At 37.6% G+C, this 26419-nt stretch overlaps 1 protein-coding gene across 4 annotated transcripts in view; it reads left to right on the forward strand.

Moving 5' to 3' along the window:
• Positions 1 to 26419, forward strand: part of RORA (RAR related orphan receptor A) — a 414152-nt gene that overhangs the window by 279014 nt on the left and 108719 nt on the right. For all 4 annotated transcript variants that reach the window (XM_067003933.1, XM_067003930.1, XM_067003931.1 and 1 more), the window contains exon 7: positions 23231 to 23260. In XM_067003933.1, coding sequence (XP_066860034.1) covers positions 23231 to 23260 — 30 coding nt within the window. The remainder of the gene's footprint in view (positions 1 to 23230; positions 23261 to 26419) is intronic.

Consider the following 26419-nt stretch of genomic DNA (forward strand, 5'->3'; position numbering starts at 1 on the left):
GTGCTGTATTTAATGCACCCTAAAATGTGGTTTGCCCTCTTGGCTGCCAGGGTCCACAGCTGGCTCATGTTGAGCCTGCTGTCAGCAGCACCCCCAGCTCCATTTGTGTTGAGCTGCTCTCCAGCCTCTCATCTCCCATTCTGCACCAGGGTCCATCATTGCTCCGTCCCAGGGGCAGAACCCATCATTTTCCTTCGCTGAACTTCATGCTGTTGCTAATTGCCCAGTGCTCCAGTCTGTCTAGATCCCTTGCAATGCCTCGGTTCCCTCTGGGAAGTCCATAGTACCTTGCAGTTTAGTATTGGCAGAAGACTTGCTGAGGATGCTTTCCACTCCTGCATCCAGATCATTGATAAAATGTTGTTTTAGAAAACAGGCTTTTTGATAAAAGCTTTGTTCTTTAAACACCTTTCAGTATTCCCCCAGGATAATCTCCGTAACTGTTCCAGGGACTGAGGTTAGACTAACGGCTCTGTAGTTTCTTGGGTCTTCTCTCATGCCCTTTTTGTAGATGGGCACAATGTTGGCCAGCTTCCAACAGGAGCCTCCCCAGACTCCCATGACCTTTGGTAAATTGTTTAGGGGTCCAGCTATAGCGACTGCTAACCCCCTCAGTGTTCTGGGGTGAAGCCCGTCAGGCCCCAGCAGCTTGTGAACACTGAGCTGATGCAGCTGTTCCCTTATGATTTCAGTGACCACAGTCACTGCTTTCGGTGACATCAGTATTATTCAGTGTACTATATAAAACTAATGTGTGGTGGCACCTCAATACATAGAGGCTGGTTGTTAATTAAATTAAGTACATCTTTTTGTTTGTTTTCATTTTGCTGCTCCTGATGATTTTCTTGTCCTTGCATGAGACTTGCTGAATTGGGCAAGTGCAAAGTGCAGTCAAGGTTCCTGTGTTACCAGGCAATATCCCTTCCTCTATCCAGTCACTTGAACAAAAGCACCATGTGCATCTCTTCTGCTCTTTGCAAGGCTGAAAACATAATGCTTAACACCTCTAAGTTTTCCCTTTAGGGATAATTACCATTCTAATATTTAATGGGAAGGTCATTGGTTTCTGCTCTGCCAGTAAGTGAACTGAATTACATGAGTTCTCAATGCATCCTAAATGGGGTTCTAAATTGTAATTTAGAACTCCCTTTGTAAATAAGATCGTGTTAAGACTCTCCCTGAAAATATGACATTTTCTTTGTGTAGAGGTAGTTTCTCTTGTGTTTCACTGCAGGTGTTTTCCCTGAACAGGTTCAGTTAGGTAGTCACATAGATGGCATTTTTGTACAGTGGTGCTAATACGGTGGTATTAAAGCAGATTTATTAGCATTGATAAAGAATATATATAGTGAATTAGAACTTGAGAGAGCTTTCTACTCTGTGTTGGCTTGTGTCAAATATTAATCAACAATTACCTCATCCATAAAAGTGAGAATCAAAAAGAATTAATGTGAAAAAGCAGTTACGTGACAGTAAATCAAGTCTGATTGCTTTACCATCTTGTGTAGTGCTTGCTCCAACTAATCAAGGATGTAAGTTAGGGGCTGGGCTGGGTGTAAGAATGCATCTTAGAGCCTATTTTTTCCCCAACGTGAAGGACTCAATATGAGTTTATCTGAAGAAAATAAGCTGGCAAGAAAGTGCTGTCAGTTATCCATACAAAAGCTGTATGGTGTTGGTGCTGAACAGATCTGAGGAAGGAAATCCTAGTCAAAGATAGCAGAGGCTACACAGTTATCTTCCTGTTTGGAAGAAGATACTGACGGTATTTTAGAGGAAGTATCAGAAGTTAAAATGATACCTTTTGGGCTGAGAATACTTGCATGTTACTTTGTCTTTCAATACTTGATGTTTTTTGGAAAAAGAAATAGCAGCCTTTTTCTGTAGCCCAGAACTTTCAAACCAGTACAATACTTTATCTTGTTGCTCTAAGAATGACAACACACATTTGGTATAAACTGTTGGTTGCCACATTTAAAACATTCCTGGGTGTCTATACTCATTTTGAAGTGTTGAAGAATGAAAAGACCAGTCTTTCAGGCTGTCAAATCTGGAAGCCTAGGCAGGAGGAGAGCAGGGAAGTTTTCCAGTGATGCATCTCAGCAGAGACCTGTGGAGTGCTGAAAATTAGTAACTTGGCACTGGTAGCCTGTGAAACCTCTCTATTAGCACTTCACGGGGAGAGATGTTGAACTATGAAGTTATGGGTCGCGATTTCACTACAGTTCAGGTTTAGTTCCACTTCTCATCCTGTATTCTCCCTCGCTCTGTCCCAGGATGATGTAGTGTGTTTGGTCAGTTTGTATTATGTTTTTGAAACTGAAAGAAAATGGAACAAACCACGCGTTGTTCTTGGAATATATTGTCAACGTGCTTTGCGATGAAACAGCTGTGTATGCAAAGCTTGCAGCTTGTGTTTCTTGGGACTTAAATGCCTTTGCCTGGCTTTACTGGATTCTCTCCTTGATTCCAGAATAAGCAATTGCCATTTCCGTTTTTCCTACTTATAAAAAACACCTACAGCAAAAGAGCAAGAAAAAGGGAAATGCAGAAACAAAAGCGCTACTTGAATTCTGCATTTGTATTAGCACAAACAGGATATTCCCAGCGTTGTAGACTTGATACTTTTAATTCTGTTAACCAGAACCCTAAGTTTTATTTTCTCACAAGATTGTGAATAGATAGAGGCTTTCGTGGTGTCAAGTAAAAATATATGCTGTTATCCAAAACCTGACAGAAATAAAGGTTAGGTCTAGACTATGCCTGTGCTGTCTTTGTTAGCCAAGGCCGACTGTGGTTTGTTTCCCATGTGGATTGTGTCCATGTTGCCTGGAAAAGGGGTGGGAGGCTAACTTCAAGCCAGTCATTATCTGTGGCTGAATTTTTGGGGTGGGCAAGTGAGATAACTGAGTCAGGACTTGAGCAGGTGTGTGGTAATGTGGAAGGCTGGGGGGCTCACTAGAAAATATGGGTGTGGGAACCCACCCGAACTGCCTGCCTGCCTGCCAAAACAACTGCCTGTTGTTTTGGCCTTTCTGCCCTGTCTTCTAAGCCCGTACGCTGTGCCTGAGGAGATGTCTTGCCAGACTCTGGGTCAGGAGTGAATTTGTCTTTTTCTGTTCTTTTGGAAGGTACACACACAGAAAAGTAATGAAACCATTTTAAAAAGTGGTTGTTTTTATTTTGTGTCTGCGTTTGTTTTACAATGGAGACAATTACACCTTCTGGACTTGTGTGTGAGTGTTGTGAAAATGCGATGGTAATAGGACTATATGCTTTAAGTTGTGCACTTTTAATTTATTTCCTAATATGTGGATATAACCTAAATGTTGGTCATGAGTTCTGCTTGGCGGTTTTTGTGTTAAACAAATGACAAGTAGTGGAGCTTCTGGAGTGTTGAGGAGTATTGTTGGGGAACGCATACATAGTTGTTCATCTTCTAAGGCTTAATTTAAAAGGTAAGCATTTCATAGGCCCTTCCCTTTGCCATCTCTTCAGCTGTTTCTGTGGAGGACATGAAACTAACAGGATAGGCCCAGAGTTTCCTTCTGACCTGTACGGTCACTGCCTGTTTTCCAGTGGTTATGCAGCAGGTGAACTAAGTTGCAGCTTGGAAGGCAGGTGGGGAACAGGATCTGGACAGGCCTAAGTCAGCTGCTGCTTTTGTATCTAAAAGGGAGGATTTAATGTATGCCAAGGCTGAAAATGAATACTAAGTCTTCCTTCAGTCAGGGACTCTGCAGAGCTTTTGCTTTTGAAAAGAAAAGCCCTTCTCAGGGATAAGTGGTGTTTCCTGTTGTTGCTACCTGTTTTCACGGTTTAGCTGCAGAAGTTGAAAGTCAGTCAAATGGTTCGACTCTAGCATGCTCTGCTTGACCAACAGATTATGTTTCTGACACCTGTGCTGTTGCAATATTATCAAAACAGTGTCTCAGTCAGTGTGTGCTTGTCACTTACAGCATTAGCTAGGACCCAGCAGGTGTTAACTTGACACGAAATGGGAGAAAATATTGTATATAAGACAATTTTCCCCAAATTGAAACTCTGAAAAGATAAGGAACGCTGCTTGAAACAGAAACCACAAAAGGTGGGAAATTACAAATTACAGCTATTAGTCATTCTTTACTGGCAAGAGAAGGCAATGAAAAACCCCACATGTTCAAATATGGTGTGGTAAATACAGTGACTTTTTTTAATAGAGAGGGCAGTCATCCTAGGATCTGTTAATCTTGAAAATGGGTATACAAAGCAGGCAGCAATGGACTGCTCTTTTGAGAGAGAAGGTTTTGGCATGCATGATATGTTCTTTTATTCCTTTGGTATATCTTATGTTGATATAATTACGCAGTTGCTCTCCTTCCCTAAATTTGCTCTGGTTACGCCCTGGGTGTGGGAAGTGGTCTGTATTTATGACTTTCAAACAGTCCAAACGTTAAATTATAACATTGCTACCCCTAAGAAAAACTGGGGAAAATATTGAAGTCTACCCAATTTAACATGAAATGTGAGATTTTAACAAGACTACTTGTATATATTCTGGATATAATGAGGAATTGTCCACCTAAATGAGGTAAAGTTACTGTAATATTTAAACAACAAATATATATACATATTTAAAACCTTAATAAGCAGACAGACTTCCTTTCAGTGTATGAAAGCATTCCAGACAGAAACAAAGGTAGGAGACTGCTAGGAGAAAATCTCTTAACAAGCTGATCTTTCAGAGATTTTTTTTTGTGCAGTAAAGAACATGAAAGCCATATTTAAAAATTTAAAGCCTTGATATGTTCCAGTTCTGTGAAGCAGCAGAAGGAAGAAGCTTTTCAGAGTGCTATAATTCCCTGTCCATCAGCTCTTTAAATTAAGGTATTTATGACAGCTGTTTGCACTTAATGAAATGCAGGTAGACGTGGCCATTAATTACTACTTTTTTTCCCTGTTATTATTGATATTCGGTGAGTCAGGTAGTTATGATCCTGCTGTTGTCAGTGCAGTAAATACACTTTTACTTCCAAGAAAAAAAATCTAACCTTTCTGCCTCCCTGTTTATCTTTCCAGTGGCTGAGAATTTTGTAAAAAAAAATATTCAACAGTAAGTTATGGAGCTTTTTTTTGTAATGCAGTCATTTAACAGCCTAAAGTTGGCAGTGATCCCATCCACCTTAATCCTCTTCACAGTTTGCAAGCAGTCAGCCGAGAGCAAGAGTGCACTAGGCCTTAATAGACTCTAGTCTTTGAACTGTGGCATTTGCGTTTAGCTTCCAGAACTGGTCTTAAGTGCCTATTAAAACCCTACAGCTTTGGTTTCATTAATTAGAGACTCCTTTCCACTGATTTGTGGAAAACATCGGCCAACTTGTTCTTTCAGCTCAGTAAATATTTATACAACTCCTGTATGATTTTTAGTAATGAATACTGCTTCTTTTCAGTGCATCCAAAAGAGGCTGTTTCCACACATTAACAGACTCCTTGTCTGACCCCTTCTGAGCATGGCAATTCAGGTTAGGAAGAGGTAAGGAAATAGGTAAATTTAAATCTCTGTATTTTTGGAAGATCTTTTTTTCCTGGGCTTCACTTTGCTACGTCATCATTTTTTCATCATATTTGCCAGGAGTTTGAGTGGAAAATGAAAAAGCCAGTGAAGAGCAATTACTAATTTAAACCAAGTAGACAGTGCTATCATTATCTGTCTGATAACTGAATATTGTGCTATGGTGATGTTAGGAATAAATCAGAATATTTATATGAGCTTTCTGGGATGTATTAGCACCTTTCAAACTTAATCCTATTTATCCTTACCCATAGAATCACTGGGAGGCAATATTATCCCAGTAACGCAGATGGGGAGCAGAGATTGAATGCCTAGCTCAAGGATACATTCAAAATCCTTGCCTTAGACATAGTGGCAAAATCACCCATCAGTATGGGAAAATACATATGTTCACATGTACATATTTAACCGCATATGCAAATAAAAGTTTCCTCCGCACACAAGTAAAAGTTGGGACCTAAGCATTGAATTCCTTTATGGAAACATCACAGAAGCTGCTTAGAGAGTTTCTCCTATTTTTTCAACTAAGCATTAGTGGACTCTTTCAGAATTCCCCCAAATTACCTTTTTTTTCATTGTTCACTTGTTTCTACTATGTCCTTATCTTTTGATTCAGGTGCTACTCTTAGTTGCATTTATGCAATGCTATTGATGTCAGAGTAAAATGCTATTTTTTGTGATGCGACGTAGGCAGTAGTTTCCTTGGTTTCTCATTCTTTTATGTATGCAATTCAGAGAAAAAAAAAATAGCCAGCTCTTAAAGAGTTGTTGGAACACTGGGTTCACATCTTTGTGGAAGTATGAGGAAGAGCATAAATATTTAGATTACAAGAGAATGCTGAACTAAATCAGTTCAGTTTTCTGCATTATGATGAGGCAGATCCATAGTCCTGTCTCTTAAGAAACCATTTCTTAGGCAGCAAGCTCTCCTGTTTAAAACTGTAGAAGGCAAGAGCTGCTTGGAAGCATCTCATCATTTTTTAATGTGTGCAGTAAACTTGATATAACTGTAATGAGCATGAGAAAGTATTTGTTCGTTTTAGTGGAGCTCAGCTGACAATTTTTTGTTCAGTTTATTACACACATTAACTAGTAGAGACATTCACCTGGAAGTGTTTGTTACACAGGCATCTCAAAAGTGAATGTGATAAACCATGTTGGTGAGCTTAAGGCACATGCTAAATTACGTAGCTGTTACCCAGCAGCTCAAAGTTCAATGTTCCATCCCCTTTTGGTCATGTTGAAGTTCATGGCAGTTTTGGTTGCAGAAGGGAGTGTGTGGAGGCCCCACAAAACCTTGGACTGCCTCAACTGTGAAGTCCTCTTTGAAAGCAGTTCCAAAAAAAACAGCTATTTTATTATTCAGTGCCAAATCTGATAGCAGACAAGAAGGAATAATTAATAATGCTAGGTTGGTTGTGTTAAGTATGCACAATAGACGTGAACTTACATTTGCTCAATAACAGATACAGAACAGTAAGTGAATCTTACACTATTATACATTAATATACATGCTTTCTATCTGCATGTAACTATTCTCTAAATGTAGGGATGTTTAAACTAGGGACCATAATTAGATGCCTAGTGTTAAAGTAGCAGTTCCATTCTTTATGTACTAAGGCAGCTCCGGGTTCGTTGGTGTGGGCGAGCGTAGCAGAGTTACCTGCTGTGGAGATGTGAGACAGTCGGGTAATCAGCAGCGGTCAGCTACGCTAGCAGGTGATCCAACCCAGAGCAGCTAGGGAGACTCTGGCTGTGATTTGGCAATCCTTCCCTTCTGTGAAAGATTGCATTTCAACCAATCTGACCTATTTTATAATTTAGTTGCTAAATTTCCTGTATTCTGAAAAGGATCATTGGTCCTGGAAGGATGACAGCTATCGTTACAGAACTCTAGAATGGAAGACTTTTATTTTCTTAAATGACATTTTTTGAGGTCTTTTTAGGGGTCTTTTTTGTGGGTATCACCACTGTCTAGGGATAATTTTATGCATGTGTTGCGTGCAAAAACAGTAAATACAATAATAAATGCAGTGCAAAAAGTAAGAATCTTATTCCAAAAGTCTACAAATATTAATCATTTTATAATGGAACAGCTTTGACATTGATTACTGTAATGCAGTGTTTTAGATGAACTTGATGTTTTAGTGCTGGGAATACAAGAAACCTTAAGAAAGAGGTGTCATTTTCGTACCAGCTTTCCACCTGTGCACTGAAGAGTTCTGTTCACCAAAGAGCTCCATTCAGAGCTTTTGTTGACTTTAATTCGCAGTGTAACTGGCAGTATTCTTAGCTGTCTCAACACAGAACAATAGTTGGCTGCTTAAAAATTAAAAAGTCTTTTAAGCACTTCAGGTTTTTGGATGAGGTTTTTGTTGTTGTTTTGGGTTTTGTTTTTTGTTTAGTTTTAAAGTCAGACTGCATGTGTGTTTAAAAGTAAGTTTTATTGAGGAATGAGCTTAAAGAGCTAAACTCACTCTCACCCCCATCTTTAGATCTAATTCAGCCTACTGTGAGATAAAGAACAGTGCCAGAAGAGAGACATTCACCCTGCTGCAGCTTGTTGGATTAAAGAGAACCCTTTGGTACTGAGTGTAGTCAATGCAGCAACTTTTTGTGAGCACTAGATTTACTTATAAAAAGTTATTTTTTAATTGCCCCGGGACAAACCCTTGCATGTCATGTTTTTGCCTGGAGAAAGTTTTTATATGGAAATACATTTTTTTTAAGATGGTACAGAGGATGTCGAGAGTTTGTCAAGCCAATTGATCCTGCAGGGAATGTGCTGACTTTCAGTATGTATGGAGGATTTTTAAAGCAGCTGAGCGAAATCCCTTCTCAGATAAGATGCTTTCTGTATTGTCAGTGAAGAGCATACTCAAATTGAAATAGCTCAAACATAATCAAATCTCCCTTCCTCAATCCCCTGCCATCTCTTCCCAACCCCCTACATGAGCTATCCCCAAAAGAATAATCCTGGCAGTGATGTCATTAGAATGAATTTACAGACCAATGCTCAATTTTCTTGTCTTGAGCTTCAGTTGCTAATGCTGTAAATTTGAGCTATGTATGTAAAGGAGTCAGGTTATGCTTTTCTCCTACCCTTGCTTAATTTCCCTGGAGCTCAGAATAACTAATGTGGGATTCTTTGGATCTTTTTTTTCATATTTTTCTTTTTTTCTTGTTTTCCTTTTTCTTTTTTTTTTCTTTCTTTCTTTACTGCTATACAGCTTCATCTCGCTTCCAAGCATTTGTTAAAACTCTCGCTGTGCTCCTGAGGGGACCACTGTCTTCAGGGAACAAAAAGTTTAAGGAAAAGATTTTGCTGGCTAATTACAAAGATGGTCATGGTTTTTGGTGGGTGTTGTGGATGGTGATGTAATGTACCAAACAGAATGAAAAAACATTTATTTTAATCAAATTTCTCTGTTTTCCCAAAATAAAGGCTTGTGATCGTTGTGATGACTGAGTGATTTTGACCTGTAGAGTTGATCCAAACTTACATCAAGATTCAGGTCCAGTCTTAAAAAGTTTATCATGTGAACTTACCAGGCAAAGAGTGGAAGACACAGGCTGAATGTGTCTGTTATGTTGGTAGGAGACTGTAATAGACAAAAATGGAGCGAATTTTGCACAGTCATTAGAGAAATTGATGATGAGACAAGAATGTGAGTTCAAGTCTCTTGATTCTGGGTGCAGTAGTTCAGATCCAAAGTAATTCTTCCTTTTCAGCTCATACAGTTGAAATTTTAACCATGTAACTTCAGCCTGGCAGGTTCAACCACGCATTGTCAACCATATCAGCTCATTGAATTCATAGAAACAGGTCTCTTCCCACAGGCTTGCATTTAAGAAGAGAGTTTCTCTTAGTTCGTGGTTCACTGACAGGTTCCCATGAATTTAGCACGCAGAGGAAAAAAAGGCTAAAGTCAGTCTGAAACGTGCTGGAGGCAGCATTTTTGCTTGAGACTTAGATATAAAATTAACACGGATTTTTTTCTGTGCCAAATTAACGTACATATTAAAAGTGATAAATAATTGTTTGAAGTACTCCACTGCACTTCATCAAGTTTAGTGTACAATAAACAAGAAACCTTTCAGGTCAGAAAAAACAAATGGACAATAAGCCAGCTAGGAGAAACTTGAGAATTGGTAGGCAATAGGCAGCTTTACCAATCACATTCCACAAATCTGCGTGTGAAGCCTGCATGTATTGTAGTAGGAGTTTTCAAATGATGGATGCGACACATGGATTCACTGTCACACTCTGTGAACAGGAACGCACAGTTACCTATCAACAGGGCTGCCAGAGGACTGGACTAACAAGTGCAGACGCCCAATTTTATTTTTCAGATGATTATAGCTGTGGTGTGATCATAGTTTCTGTGTGCAGTACACATCTACACAGTATTTTAGAATACTTCTTAACATAACATGATCTTTCCTTCCTTCCTTCCTCTTCTTTGTCTACTGCAGGTATTTTCCTACTTAGGAGTAGAGCTTTTAGGACATCAAGAGTTTCCCTTAATGGAAGACCTTTCATACTGAATGGAAAGGTTCTACTAGGTCCAGGATAACGGGAAGCATAGTAAGTTTGTAATACAGTTACAGGCTTGCTTAGAGCCCTGATGTAAGAGAAGAATACAGCTGGGTGGTATCTGTGCTCTGTAATTAAATAACTACAAGGAATAAAACCTTATTGTATAATAATAAAAGGGCCTCTGTGCTGACAAGGCAAACACATAGTTTTTAGGGTACTGATTCAAGATGCCCTTTTTGACTTGTCTTTCTGAAATGCTAAACACCATTTTTCATTGTATGTTATAAAAAGCAAATGGACTCTATTCTAATTTATGGTTTATTGCTTTGTTTAGTGTAATTCAGATATTTCATAGCAAGTTTTATTATAGAGATTGTAAAATATACTTAAGGTCAAAGGGTTATTAACACCTTACTCTATTTCTTAAGCTATGTAAACATATTATGAACTGCATTTAATTCTGGAACATAATCTTTTTTCTTTTTTGAAGAATGAAGGTTTTTCCCTAGACCCGAAGTATAGGGAACTACTCAGAACTGTATCATCTATCACCAACCATCACAGCAGTGCAATGAACACTGTAAAACAGCTGGCATCCTAAACATATGGAAATGAAGAGCAGTAATGGTCTTTAAGAAGAGGGGGAGAAGAAAAACTGAAAAGTGTGTGCCACCAAGGTTAGGGTATAATTCTGCTAAATGAATTGAGTTAGATGACAAATTTAACTAATTCTGTTCTGATTTGTATCATATACAAGACCATATATGGCTTCTGTCTTGAATAAAAAAAAACGTGTAATGTTATGGATTTTTTTTTTATTTGAGGTTGTTTTCAAATTATTAGTTCTGATTTCTTTGAACCGAAATGATCTAATGGGGATTAAACATGTTTTCTAGTGCATTAACTTTTTAAACAGAGAAAGAATAGGCTGCCCTTTTTGACAGACCTACCATTGAGGTAGGTCATAATTTTCCTTTATCACTTGCAACTGGCACTGAAAATGCTAGGTGAGTGAAACTTTTAGCAATTTTGATCATTTCTATTGTGCTATAGTATTAAATAATTGTTAAAAAGAAGCAACAAGTGCAGTATTCACAAGCTAGCTAAGAGGGAATTAGAAATTTGTCAAACTTCTGCCAGGAAATGTAGTTCACATCAGGAGCAACCAGTTTATTAATTTTGCTGGAGTCGACAGAGTTTTCTCCAGAGTGTTCTCCCCTTTCCTGAAATAAATTTAGTGATTTAAACTCAGCTCTCCAGGGGGCTCAGCACTGAAGGAGTCTGAAGTGTTGAAGTGCTACTTGTGCTATATTCAAGTCTCAAATTTTGCATAAACTTCTAGCACAAATCCTTCCCTCTCTCTGTTTTCCCCTCATTCATCGAAGCTGATCAAGAAGACATAATAGAATCTTATTTCTTTTCCTCATGAGAGCAAAGCAATGAAAAGTTGAGATTTAACCTCAGTATATTTTGAAAGAAAAAAAGGGAAAAGTTACCATGATGGGAGGCTGCTTGAAAAATTGTAATTTTTGCAACAGTCAATCTCAGAAGAATAATGAAAGGCAAATGTACAAGTACATTACAGCTAGAGTATTCAGTTGGGATAGATAAAATAATGACTAAGATCATTTTTTTCTGGATCAAAAATATAACTGTATAAATACTTAACTGAGCAATTGAGCAAAGAAAACACACTCCTTATTAAAAATACTGATGATTTTTCAATTAAATTTTAAATAATCCTATGGTTGTAGTAAGAAATTGATATCCAAAGTTGGCTTCATTTAATGCACAATGGGCCAAACTCATCCAAGGTGTTAAGCAGATGGAAGTCTGCTTTAAGTCCTTGAAGTGAACCAAGGAATTCATTCTGTATAATAAACTTTCTTTGTGATTTTGAAAGGGCTTGCACAACAGAGAAGTAGCTACCTTATGAATCAGTTGTCATTTAAAATGATTCAGGAATACAGAAAGCAACATTGCTTTGTACTTAGTGTCAAATATTTATCAAATACCATAGGGTGATTTGACAAAATTACAGGAAAAATATTTTGTTTATTCTTATATATGTATGTATATATAAACAAGATCTTGTCTTAGCACATATGATATTGTCATCTTAGCACGTTGTTCCAAGAACTACCTTTAGAATAGAGGCCCAAAGTTCAATTCTAAAATATAAATCTATAATAGCATGAGATTAGCGTCTTGTTAAAAATTTGCTTTTGTTGCTTATCTAGTGATATCTCACTCATCTTGATGAAGTCAGAAACCGATTGTGAAAGATGCAGTAAGAAAATCCTTTCTTATAGTTTTTGAATTAAAGTTGGTGCTCTAAGCCAGGCAACTCAGTTTACAAATCCATGACTTGCAATTACATAACTACTTAGTTTCTGTTTCTTTGTCTGTAAATGGCAGGTAACATTTGCTTTTTAAGGGTATATAAAAGCTAACTTGATGATGCGAAGTATTGCAAAAATGTCAACTCAGTAACACCAAGGAAGACAAAAGAAGTACCCATGATAGAGCTGTGTGCTTTTTGATGTGGGATAAATCTTCACATTGTTGAGTTTGACTGAATATAATTGTATTTTTCACTAAATGCCTCAGATCTTTGCGAACATTGCAATTCTACTTATAGTCAGTCACAGAAGTCAGTAAAGTGCAATTTTGTAGATTGATTGTAAGTTATGTAAGGAATTGGCCAAAAAAAAAAAAAAAAAGTTCTTGTAGCTTGCAAACATATCACCTTGTATGATATTCCTGCTTGTTCTCAAAAGTTAACCTGGAGTTTATTGTGGCTATTTTTGGATTGGAGATCTCCCAGAGCAACTTGTACGTCAGAGCAAATGGGGTTGATAAATCACTTGATAGTGTCCTTCCCCCGCCACTTTTTCCATCTCTGTAGAGAAGCCTCATCTGTGGTGTATCGGGGGGATTGTGCTAGTCAAAATGCCATCTTTCAGCTAAAATATGTAGCAAGTTTTCTACATCCTTTTTCATCCCAATTTTACAGCCTGGCCAGCTCCTTTCACTGCCACCAGAGTGGTGCATTTGAGTAGTCTGTGGATGTATCTCTTCTTTGTCCCAAGTGACCGTCATCACAGAGTTGACAAAGCAGTATTTGTAGTAGGACAGTAGGAACTGCTGGAAGGCACTGGAATGTGATACTGCCAAGACTTAGTAAGTAGCAAGGTGCTTTTCTCATTGGTATTAGCATCCTTACGATATTGATGATCGTTTTTGTCCGTTGTCTTCATTTTGTCTAGCAGTTAGAAGACTACAGAAGCTGAAATCTTATGTCAGCATGGATTAAGACCATGTCTGGTGTTCTGGATTTTCATAAGGACTTCTATTTGCCACAAAATGATTGGCATATGCGATAACCACTGGCTTCAAGGGGCAACAAATAGCGGCATTTTTATTTGGTCATGCAAAAGAATTACTCAACTTCAAATGCACTAGTAAATTGTACATGATTTTCCAGTGTAATGGTTAGTGTACAAATTATGTATTTCAGAGAAAGGTTTTACAAGAAGTGTGTGGGGTTTTTTAATTATTAGGTAAGTTTTGCTGATTTGAAGGAACTTACGTGTGAGCATTCTTTTTTCATGGTTATTTCTGAGAACCGAGTAGTTAAGACTGACGTTTGAATTGGTAATGAGTTTTTGAAATCACAGGGATCTTGATGGTCTCTTTATTTCAAGAGAAGTGAGTGTCTGACTAAGACCAAAAAGAGGGAGAACACTTTGATATAACGAACTGGCAGGGCATGTTGCAGCACACTTATGAACCAATTATTTTGCATGCCAGCTTTGATTTAAACTCATGTAAGAAAGAGGATAGATGCACAGATGTAGAATTGAAGCTCCTGAAATTCAAAACAGTTATGTCCTTTGGATTTGTTTTTGGACTTTGTTTTTATTTTATAGGAAGAGTTATATATACACAGTCATTTAAAACTATGTATATTCCCATGAAGGAGCAGCTCAGAACACGACCCTGTATGTTTTCCTTCCTTTCATCTGAGGAATCCCTGGGGTTCGGTGTCAGACTGACACACAGAATCAACCTCATGCTGACAAGTCACTTTCATTTTGAGTAATGTGATATTATATGGAGTTTAATGCAAATAATTAAACTAGATGGAAATTTGGATGATGGAAAGAATGGAATGTTGCATCTAGTGACACTTCTCCCAAAGAAACGCAAAGAAATGGTACACAGTTGTATGAGACAGACCTGGACAAAGATACTCCCAGGGCGCGTACAGACTTCAGAGATCTGTGACTTTTAATTAGCCTAGAACAAGCTACTACAGAAAAGGTGGCAGAGTCAGCTGTATGTACATAGAGCAGCAGATGGTTTCCTGTACATGCTTTCATTCTGTAAGATTTAGAGTATCTGGTGTGGCCTATTAGCGCTATTTCAAATAGGTTCTATGATATCAAGCAGTGTATGGCACAACGTACTATGAGCTGCTCAGCAAGATAGGGTTTTGTGATGAGAAAATACTTGGTTTTTGTATTACTGAATGCTGGAGGCCTGAATCTGAAATGATTCATTTCATAGATGAGCACGCTACATGTAAAATTAGGCAGCCCATTGCAGCACCAACATTCACTGGATGTAGGTTCAGAAAACATACTAGATCAGTAACTCATGAATTAAGGAACTGAATTTCTCTTCTTGTTGTTGCATTTTCTAAATGCATACAGATTCCAGAATAAACTTTTACTCTCATATTTATGGATTTTATAGTCATACTGTGTTCATAGACAACTCATAAACAGTTTCTTTTTCTGGTCACAAAAATACTGAGAGGATTTCAATGATAGTCTCCTGCTCTCCAGGAGACAATCTTCTGTGCTCAGCATTAGCACAGAAGACAAATGGATGTATTCTTTACAATATTTTATTGCAAGGTATTATAGGATAAAATAAGAAAAGTAATCTAAAATTGTATCTTAAAATGTGTTCTAAATAAAAGTCCAGTATTTTCCTTCCCTGATATAACAATATCCATCAGATCATTTTAAATCATAAAGATATATTTAAAATATTCTTTAATATATTTAAATATTCTTTAATAGATTCCTAGCATGCAGAATATAAGTAATGACTGCAGCTACATGTTTGATAGTTGTTTGGTTTTGTTTCATATTCTGTTTTGTTTTACATATGTGAAAGCATTAGCAGCCTGTATGCAGATGTTCGCGTCATAGCTACCTGAAGGCACAGAACGGGGGCCCTGAGGCTTATTTTACCTCTTGTCTTGAAGAACTGTCTTGAGGTGAGAATTGGTCTAGTCGGGACTGGTGCAGCTTGCAATTTTATCACACGGTTGCTGTCTCAGCCAGTATTGCAGCTCCTGGACCTCTGTGTGGTAGTTTCCGTTTTGTTCTGAGGATGGTTGAATGTCCGTGTACCTGGAGAAATGAGTGAAAACCGTTGGCCTGATTTAACATATGGCAAGTAGCTGCCACCCTCCCACGCATCCCCGTGCGCATGTGCCAAACTTGCTGCTTCTACGAATGTGCTGTTCGACTCTTGCTGATGTTCAACCAGTAGGAAGTTTGCAAAAATGATGCTCACCATGTAACAGTTTGTATCAGCTGAGATATTTTCTTCGTCTAAGATCACATGAAGCAGAAAGTAAGTAGAGCAGTAGTCTGTGAAGCAAATGCTAGAAAGGGCCAGCCATAAGGACTGATTCCTCTCAGGAAACTACATATATTACAGAGCTTCTTGCCTGCATGTCTGGTGCAAGTTAAAAAATGGTTCCTATTAGGATGCTGATAGGACAGATCCTTCAGATGGAGGAGACTCTGTTCTTTGAATGTCACTGGAAGAAAAAAACAGAGAGCTTACAGCAGCGGTGTCTGCCATACTTCTGGCAGTATTCTGCTATTGTTGTTAAACTGCATAAAATGATGACTTACAGTAAGGCTCACAGTTTTAAGTAAGTATACAACATTAGAAACGCCTGTGACAGTTTTTAGGAAGTGCTGGTTTTCTTTACAGTTCCTAGTTTACTTCAGAGCTGTAGTGGTTTGCTTGGATTTTTGAAACTTTGTACATTCAACTGGATTCCATCAATGTAATTGTGTTGCTCTGCAAGACTATTTTTAAATTCTTAGTTTGTGATTTGTTCAGTCAATTGTAGAATTAAGTAGTCATTTAAACAAAAGTCATTCAAAATTTTCCTATAAGGACTCCTGCTGGAAATACTCTTTTATATACAGTTCTGAACCGTCTTTGACTTTTAATATGTGAAATACGGTGCAAATGTGGAAAGGATACTTAGCCGGTGCTGTAGCTGTATGTAACACGGTGATGTTTGTCACGTAAGAACATAATGGTTACTTAGTGAAGTTTCTTCATCTCTTTGCTCCTAATCTAATCCAGTGTTGGTGAGGATAAAAGAAACAGAAGTCAGAGGGACCTTCAGTGAGGCTGTAAAAAAAAAAAAAAAAAAAGTGGTTAAAGATCATTTACTTTACAGCCAAGAGTCTTGTTCATCCTTGTCTCACATTTGTTCACTATTTCATCACACATCAGGAAAAAAGAAAAAGCACTTTTTGCCGTCAGATGATGCCATCTCCTAGTTGTGCAATGGTGCCAACTGTTTGTGTGCGAGGGATCCAGGCATAACAAGGTGACTCTTCATCAAGCATCAAACAAGTATTAAGCTCAGGTTTCCATACAGGTAGGAACAGATTACTTACAGAAAGTTTACTTGCAGTGAGTTTGATGTGGCCAGTTGTCCAGGATGATGATATGGGGGAAATGGTTTGTTTAATATTTATCATAAATGAGAAGTTAGTATCTCACTTTTGGGCTAACAGTAAGTGGATCAATATCATTATCTTGGCTTTAAACACAGAAACTTGTATCTTCAGTTTCTTTCATGAAGAATTCTTGTTTCGTTTGGAGTAATTTTAGCGCTAGAGGTTTGAAGTCAGTTTGGGGACTGCTTGCTGGTTTGGGAAAATCTAGAAGGAATGGGGAATTCTTTTAACTGAGAATGGTACAGATTACAAATAATAATTCTCCTGATAGTGATATTTTGTCTCCTGTGAATACTTTGTAACTTTGAAAGAATTATAGTAACTTGTAATTTATTTTCACAGATGCATTTTAAGGGCCATTGGTCAGGGGAGGCTGTCACATACTGAAAAATGAAGTCATAAAATGCTTAGACGATGCAGGAAGTCAGTCTCAGAATCAGGAAGCCAGTCTCAGCTGCAAGGGCTAAAAAAGTCATCTATCAGTAAAATAAGGATAATACATTAAAAGGGGGGGGGGGGGGGGGAGGAGGAAGAAGAAGAAAACTTGGTTTTTAATCTCTTTTCCTCAAATATCCTGTATCCATATTTGAGCAGAAAGTAAAAAATAAAAAATAAATAAAAATATGTAGCTAACTCTGAAATAACCATATGATTCTAGGAGTAGGACTAGAAAAACTCAAAAATAAAATTCTGAAAAATAGGATTTAGGTATAAGAAACAGCTGTGAATCTTAGGAAAACAAGTTTTTTTTCTTTTTTTTCTGACTGAAACATTTAGGTCAGTCTTGTTTTCTAGGACCTTGGTGTATTCTCGTGGACTTTATAACAGACGCATGATCTAGAGCTGACTGAAAAACTTGTTTCAGATGGTGAGCTCTTTCCCAATCAGTAAAAGCTGTGAATAAGCCTGGGAAAAAATGGATTATATATATATATATATATATATTACAGTTATCATATTCGAAGTGGTTATAAAAAAAAAAAAAAACTTTTTTTTCCCTAATTATAGAAAGTTTAATTGTTCTTATAGTCCTAGTGCATAGGTACTATAGTTCTATAGTACCTTGTTTATGTTGTCCTTGATCCTTGCTGCCCTAGCACATAATTTGTTTCTCTTTTGAGTGAACTATAAACATTAGTGTCCATTAACAATTTTTGAAACAAACTGCTAAAATTACTTGGAGCACTTTCAGTAATATGTGCTGATCGTCATTAATGGCTCTTTTGTCCTAGACAAGGACACTGTTTTGCAACATTTTCTTTGGTTAAATCCACCTGAGTTGTATTTTCTATACTTGTATGCACATTATTTTTTACCTTGGTCACTATAAACAGTGCCTATAAAGACCACAAAGCTTCTTCAAGCCAGAGATCCATACAGACTTAAAATAAACCCTTTTTAAAGTTTCTAAAAGAATGAACTCCTGTCTGAATACACTTAGATCTATTATTCTGCTTTGATAGGTTCTCTGCAAGTGCCCAAGTGTTACATATAATCTTCCACCTTAATTGCTAGCTTTGTGTAGTGACAAAGTAAAAAAGAAGTGGAGTGACAGGATGGAACGCAGTGGGATCCAAGCTTGTAATACATTTTCTTCCTGATTTTACACAGTGTGTTAGGCAGGAGGCATAGAGTTTAAAATTTCAATCTTTTTTTCCAAAGATTTAGAATGTGTCACAAAAGCGCTAAGTTCCAGAATATACTAGAGCCACAGTCCTGGCTTTGGGGGAGGTTAGAAGTAAGTAAAATATTTATACACACACACACAGACACACACACGAGAAGCATCATATACATAGACAACCTGACAACCATATACTGTCATCAGATTAATGAGAATCACTTGATTTATGGCACAAAAAGCAAAGCAAACTCTACAAAAGGAAGGAAACACAGTGGTGTTTAACATATGTCCTGAAGATTAGTTACTAGGTTTGCCAGCGACACATGCCTTTATCCATATAAATTTCTGGGGAACAGTTTTCCTGGAGGTTTAAGAAAATTGCTCTCAAGAATATCCTCCTTTGATATTTTGCAGAGTAATGTATTCTGCCAGACTGGGGACTTTTTCCTTATCATTCTGTACATCAAAGTATGTTTTCCCCTTGAAATACAGAAAGTTGACAACTGTACAACAGCAGCAGGGATCTAGGTTCAGAGTAAGCAGCGTTTCGTTATGCCTCTCTGTTTGGATGGGAAACTGTGAGAAGTAGCTTATGATGTATAAAATATCTGAGTCTCTTTTTGTACTTGAAGACATTGTTATCTCTATTTGAAGTTGGCTAGTGAAGGTCAGTCAGGCTAACCGCTTGCAAAAGAATATCCTGTCTCTGTTGGTAGATACTCTTTTCAAAGTTCATTGCATACGGAAAGCTCTTTTTGTAAATATCACCCATCATGGCAAATTAAATGCAGTAGGCGGGAGGGGGAAAGGCAATGTGGTATGAATTCTTTTCATTTAAAACAATTGATTGTTATTGCAAAGAGCACTGCATAGCAACAATGAAAAGTGTATCTAAGAAGTTAATTTGTTTAAGATTTGGTGTTGATCAGGAATGTCAAATTGCATTGCTGAAGTGATAATTTCTGTGATAACTGTAATACTGAAACTTTCACTCACTGATAACCACGGCAGTGATATATTGTGGTAATTTCATGACATTTCCTTTGCTTTACTTTGAAGTCTAGTTGGTTAAGTCAGGAAGTCTTGCTGCACTGAAGTTAGGGTTGTTTCTTGCCCTGTTTTATTTTATTTTTTATTTTAATTTTATTTGTTATTTGTAATAGTATCAAAAACTGGCAGTTTAGGATAGTGCTAATAATGACAAGTGGTCACATATTACTCAATTGTTTCACTTTTTGAAATGATGCCGTATATGGGAGGATAAACTTTAAAAAATGGGATTTTACATTGAATCACATTATGAAAGGAATCAGCAGGTTGTTTGCACTCCACTCCACAAAAGTAAATACATCTTTGTCTTTCAGCTGTGTATTAGGTTTTGGTTTTATTATATAATGTCCACTCAAATCTACGGTCCAGTCCCAGAAATTTTATGAACAAGAGTAATCCAAGTGAATCGTGCCCAGTCCTGTGAAGAAAACTGCTGAGTACGTTGAACTTGCAGAATTAGCTTCTCAAGAGATCCTGTCAATTTCAAAAGAACTGTGGAGTTGTCTGCATAAGACCTGTAGGATACAACTCCCAGGAAAGGCATACAGACATTTATGTAAGTGGGAGTTAGAACAGACCAGAAGGAAGCCAAAGCTCATGCAACTCCCCTTTCATATGTGAAGTAGCTTTCAGACTGTTTTTTTCGTTTTTCGTAAACCAGTAATTCCTGGGAGGTGATTATACTTCTCAGATGTTCTGACTGGCAGTCATTGCCTCCTGCATTAAGGCTACAACAGATTGCAATGAGGTAGGAATGCATTGCATATTTGGTATTTAAAGCACTAGCTGTGGCGCATCTAACCTGAGTAACTGTTTGGATATGCCAGTACTTTTTTCCTTACATTTTCCAGTTGCTTATAGTTACTGGTGTGACAGGGAAAGCTTCTTGGAAATTCATAAATTAGAACTGAAAGTTAAGACTAATTTTAATGTAAGTGAAGATTCCTGATTAATTTAAATCTCATGTTGTTGAACTCACTGGCAACATTTATCCTGGTTCCACCAGATCACAATTAATCACTTACAAAAATTCAATTCAAAGCAAAATACTTTTTTTTTTTTTGCTACATTTAAAAGCGTAATTATGATGATGATGTAAAAAGGAAAAAAAAAAGAAAAAAACAGCCAAACCCTACTTCTATATTGTTATAAAAGGTTATCTAAAAATATCTGCATAAAACAGCTAAAAGGCCTTATCAGATGGTAATCAGTAATTATTGTGGAAACATATGATTGGAAAAACCCACCACTCGTTTCATATTAAAAAAATAAAGTAAAAAAATATAAACGCTAATATTTCCATCACTGTTTCATGTGCGGGGGAAAGTAGTCCCTCAACCAGTGAATACAGCTAAGTCTGTTTTGTGCTGTGGCAAATCCCATTGTGAAGAGGCTGTGAGTAATCAGAAGTGACAGCGTAAGCACTTTCTGTTCAAAGTGATTTTACAGAAAGCATTATTTTCTGAGAATAGTACACATATGGCTCCCATAATGCTGAAAGAGCACTGACGTATCAATTCATTAGCACTGGTGTTGGGAAAGGAAGTTTTGCAAATGGTGTTCAGATTAAAGACCTTTTCCCTCTGCATTTCCTATCCAGTGAAACGTCCTTAAGGTTGTAGGAGCTGGCCAGGCAAGCTAGGACAGGGGCAGGTACTTCTGCCAAGGAAGTACTGGGACAGTTCCTCACGATGAATACTGTGGAGAGCTGTGCATGCTCTTCAGCAGTCACGCAAGAAGACAGGGAAAATGCTCTTCCTTGGTAGAAGAACAAGTGTTCTAATGACAGCTGTCATTTCAAATTCAAAGAGTAAGGCAGACCTTGAGAAAAAACGGGGGGGAGGGCTGCATATGGCAAAAAGCACACTTTAACTGGCCCTTCTCCGGCTTTGCCTTGGTTACCTCTTGTCTCTGCTTTTTCTCACTCCTGTAGTAACACTCACCTCCTTGACGCATACAGCTGGCCAACTACTCTGAGCCACCCAGGCATGACTGAATGGGAATGAAAATCTGAGAAATCTGGCTCCTAAAAAATCCTGATTTACAGAATGAATTTGCAGCCTGTAGTAGCTACTTCTGTAACTGAATGGCTTTCTTTCTGTTATGCTTGTTTTCCTTTTGTTCTTTTTGTTTACCCTGGCTCTAGGGTTTCTAGAATGAGGAATGGGCAGGTTTGGCTGGGACCTTTCAGATTTAAGTCAATACACATACGTAATCAAAACCTGGTAGTCTGATTTTTGTAAATTGCTTCCCAGTGTCTGCCATTTACAAAACTACTCAAAGGAACTAACTGCCCAGAACCTTTTCCCAAAGCCTGGAGACTCAGCTTCTATTTGGAGTGGAAAAGAAAGGTTCCAGTGCTCACACTCGCAGAACTTGGTGATTCAAATCCAAAAGGCCGATAGCAATACAGATACAATTAAACCAAAAAAGAATCTCATGACATTTATGTTAACTTGATATGTAAATATTTGGGTTGGCAGTATGGATTTAGATGTATACCAAAATCAGGATTACTTTGAAAACTGTTGGCTTTAGAAGTAAGCTCTATAAACTTGCAGATAAAATATCTACATTCTTCTGACTCCTTATAACTTACTGCTGTCTCCCTGAGATGTTGTGCGACAAAGTAAAAGGCCTGAAATAGAAGCCTACTTTTTCCATAGTGATTTGTTTTTGCAAGAGGGTCATTAAAGGAGAAGGAGGTCTCTCTCTTTAATAAATAGAAAGCCAAACGATTCCGATTCCAAAATTTCATTACTGGCCTTAATCATAAATTAAATATTTCAAATACTTGTTCTGCTTCCAGTAACTTCTTACTCTTCTCATAAAATTCCCTCCAAGGAAAGTGAAGCTTAAATTCTGCAGAGTCCGAGTACAGCACTAGTTACCTGCTAAAGTGAAAACAACGTTGTTTGTATTCAAGCATGAATTCCAATGACATTTAACAGAGTTAATTTTATCTTTATTTGGTATTATGAATTTTGCCTCACTCTGTTCATTGTGTTGCTTTCTTTAAAATGCCTGGCACTAGACCATCATTGACGATTGCCATCACATGCCCGTCTAGTATAAAAACATCTTTATTACCTCAGAAAGTATACATTTAACAGTTTGGAGATACTTGCATCTAGCTTGGAATTATGGCAAGTACTGCTCGTATCAATGAGAGAGCTTTTCATTTGGTTTCGATGAGCATAGGCCACAGCTGGCAGTCAAAGAAGTACCAGAACTTAATAACGTAGCAAATAAATTGTACTGTTTGTGTCTGTTCTGTCTGGGTAGGTTCATCTGTGCTACGTCACATGAGTATGGTAAAATTGTTAACCATGTGAGGTAAGATGGATCTTCCATAGTGTTGTCAATATCCTTGGTTTGCATCAGCTTCTGTTTTAGAAGAAAGTCAGGTAAATAAACACGCCAAAAACAAAATGTAATTGCTATATGTTGAAACATTCATTGAGGAGGTGTAAAGAGACAATGTAATATTAAAGCCTGCATGCAAAGAAGGGAGCAGCTTCTTGCTCTGACAAAAAAAAATCATTGCAATTTTCATTCTTCTTTTCTAGTGGCAGCTGTGTGCCTGAAATAAAATAGTTTAACAATGAAATAAATGTCAAAAGAATTTACACAGTGGTCATTTTGCTAACATTGGAATTGTTTCTTCCCTACAGGTATTTCTGTAACAAAGAAGACTCATACATGTAAGTAATATCTTTTGATTTGGTTTTCTTTAATGAATGGAATTCATGTTAAGCAATGCTGTGTCTCTGCTAGGTGTATGTCTTGTCTTGAGAAGGCTCCATTTTAAAAATGCTGGTAGGTTTTCTGCTTTAGATTGGTTCCAGTCCTGGCCTGAAATGTCATCTAAATGACTATACTCGTGTGTGTGTGTGCACGCACGTGTGTGTGTGCATGCGTGCGTGTGCATATGTGTCAAGGCCAAGGGCAGAAAACGAAAGATATGAAGACAAAAGACAATATTCATTGTTTTCTAGTACGTGTACCTTACAGCTAGCTGGTGAGTAATATATCTAGAAAACACGGGTGGTTAGAATGGTTATAATTTTCTATGTATGTTGTATTTGAAACAGTATGTTTTTGTGTGAAACATATCGTTTCACATAAAAAGAAATTATTTAATTGCAAGTCTTCTGTCCCTATGTGTTAATCTGTAAGACAGATCATTCTGTGCTTGTGCCTAAGGAGTTCTTGATGGAAATAAGATGGTTATTGTTTTGCTCTCAACTATATAAACAGTATAAAAATAAATGGCAACCTTGGAAATGGATGTGGATGCATGCATTTACTTACATGTACATTTATTCTGAATCCTCTTCAAAGAAAACATTATTGGGAATCGGATCTCATCTACTCTACAGTGAGTTAAAAGCACAATGCCAAGAAAATGTTACAATTTGTAGCTGAAGGAGGTATGTTGAGATTCTTCTGATACTGCGAAGGTTTTGAAATCTGGCAGTGCAGGAATTGTGCTTGCCCAGGATCTCAAATAGCAATAGGTTGAAGTTGAAGCTACTAGTCCTTTGAGGGCTTTCTAACAAAACAGGTGGTAGGCTGCACAAAATTTACGAAGATTTACAATGCATTTTAATAGAGTTATGCATTTTAAATATGTTCACTGCAACTTCATAGGCTTAAAGTGGTCATAAAGTGTCTTATGTTAATATTCTTATTTCATTCCTGTTTTTAAAATATTCGTGTAATGAAAAATCTGACGATATTGTATGCCACTTGTGAAATCTCCCAACAGAGATTTTTAAAAGTACAGTCGCTTGATATAAGAGTTTCAAATGAGAAGTTGATCGGTATGAATTTTGAAGCAAATGTTAAATGTCGCCAACCTTTAGAGCATGACAGTCCTCTGATTAGGTGGGCTTGCTCCTTAATGTATTCTTAGGGTCAGCTTCTGTTTGGGCGAATGCATATATGGTTTCCATCAACCATACTGAAAGCTACAGATAGGTGACTGAGAGCAGAATGTGACCCTTTTTAGTAAATATTTGAGCTCATGCTGACTGAGATTAACAGTACAGGAGACTGAAGTCCTCTGTATATCCGCAGGCCAGGCATTGTACAGACAGCTTCCTTGCACAGCCTTGCCCATGAGCTCAACCCTGGCCTGGAGCGACCACCCTCTCTAGAGGTGGTAAGTAACTCAGTATTTGTGCTAGCTCAGGCTTGGGCCTCTCTTGTATAGAGGCTAGTGACTGTACACGGTGGTGTGTAACACTCCACCTGGAAATCAGCTGAAACCGCCCCATATGTTTTGTGAATGGCAGTGCCATTGACTGACCTGTGTAAGAGTTGTGTCTCCAGTTCCAATATTCAGTAATTGTTGTAGGCAAAATTAAATAGTAACCACAGATCTAAAGAGCACAGCAACGTTGTCAAGCCCTGCCAGCTGTGATAATGCGTTGTCATCACACCTATCTGAGTGGATGCTGTGCTTGAGGTTCATTATGACAAAAAGGTGTATTCATCAGATCTGTTAGGTGGTTAGCTGCTATTCAATAGGTATGGCCTTGAATCTAGTGAAGAAAGAAATTAGGGTCCCAGCATCTTCTGTCATCTTCTATATTAAGTGAGAACTATGTTTATGCTATTCTACGGGAACTGTCTAAGAGTAGTTCCCCAATTTGTTAATCAGTTTTCATGCAACTGCTGAAGCATGAACAAGAAGGTTCCCTTAATAACAGCAAGATAAGCTTGCCTGTTAAGAAGGGATTAAAATAGAAGGAGCAATATGCTGTAATTGCCATAATGAAAATGCAGGCTACATTTGCTAGCAAATCTATATGAGGTTTATTCAGCTCTGGTTGAAAGTCTTTTAAAATACATTCCTGTTACGATAAATTCTCATAGAGGAGGAATTGATGTAAATCGTGCATGCTTGGTATTTTGACAATATGCACCATAAACATTTTTTCCTTATTACTTAGAAAAAAATATGTTGAATACAAAAAGTAGATATCAATATTCAGTTTTGGAATAACTTGAAAAAAGTCCAGTTTTACATAAAACCCTAAATGCAAAGATTTTGATTAACATCTGAGTTGTTGAGTCATAGAGCTCATCAACTGCAAGTGACAAGCAGAATATTTTCATGTATCAAGTCTCTGTATCTAGAGTTTACCTATCACTCTGCATCAGCATATATATAATATATCCAAAACATGGTACCTGGAGTGGGATTTCTACAAACAAATTTCAAGAACATTCCCACAAACACTTTGTGAAATGTGTATGTGTTGTCTTTATTGCCGTTTAGAAGTCTGGGTGAAGTACTCATATTCCAAGTTTACCATGTACAGCATCTGAGGATGTTGACTGACTATAAACTAGCACTTATTTGTAACAACCTTTCAACTTAATTACTGAAGTATGATGCTAGAAAGTTTGATATATTATGCACTTAAAGGATTGGATTAATCCTTTTCAGACTTCATCCGAACAGCCGTTTTTATAGTACGGGTTTTGAAAACAGTGGTGGTTTCAGTCCACTAAGTTCTTCCTGGTTTTATTGTTTGAGATTTTGGGTATATTTTATCCCCTTCTTGGCATTAGTCTTTGACAAATGTGCTCCATCAGCTGAAGTTGAACTAGGGGGCTGCTGACTAGTGAGTGCTTAGGTCATTTCTGGATGAAATGTAAGTTCAGTATTCCTGCACATGCACTATGGTGTTGAAAAAACATAGATCTCTCATAATGTAACAAGCTAAATGTAACCCAAGAGATTTTTACTCTTCTTGATACAACCAATTTTATCCAAGTATTGTTTCATTTGCTGCTTCCCTACATCCTCTCTGTATCAGAGTTTGAGCATTACAAAACCTGCCATTTTT

This window comes from Anser cygnoides, chromosome 11 (assembly GCF_040182565.1).
Source record: "Anser cygnoides isolate HZ-2024a breed goose chromosome 11, Taihu_goose_T2T_genome, whole genome shotgun sequence".
NCBI lineage: Eukaryota > Metazoa > Chordata > Aves > Anseriformes > Anatidae > Anser > Anser cygnoides.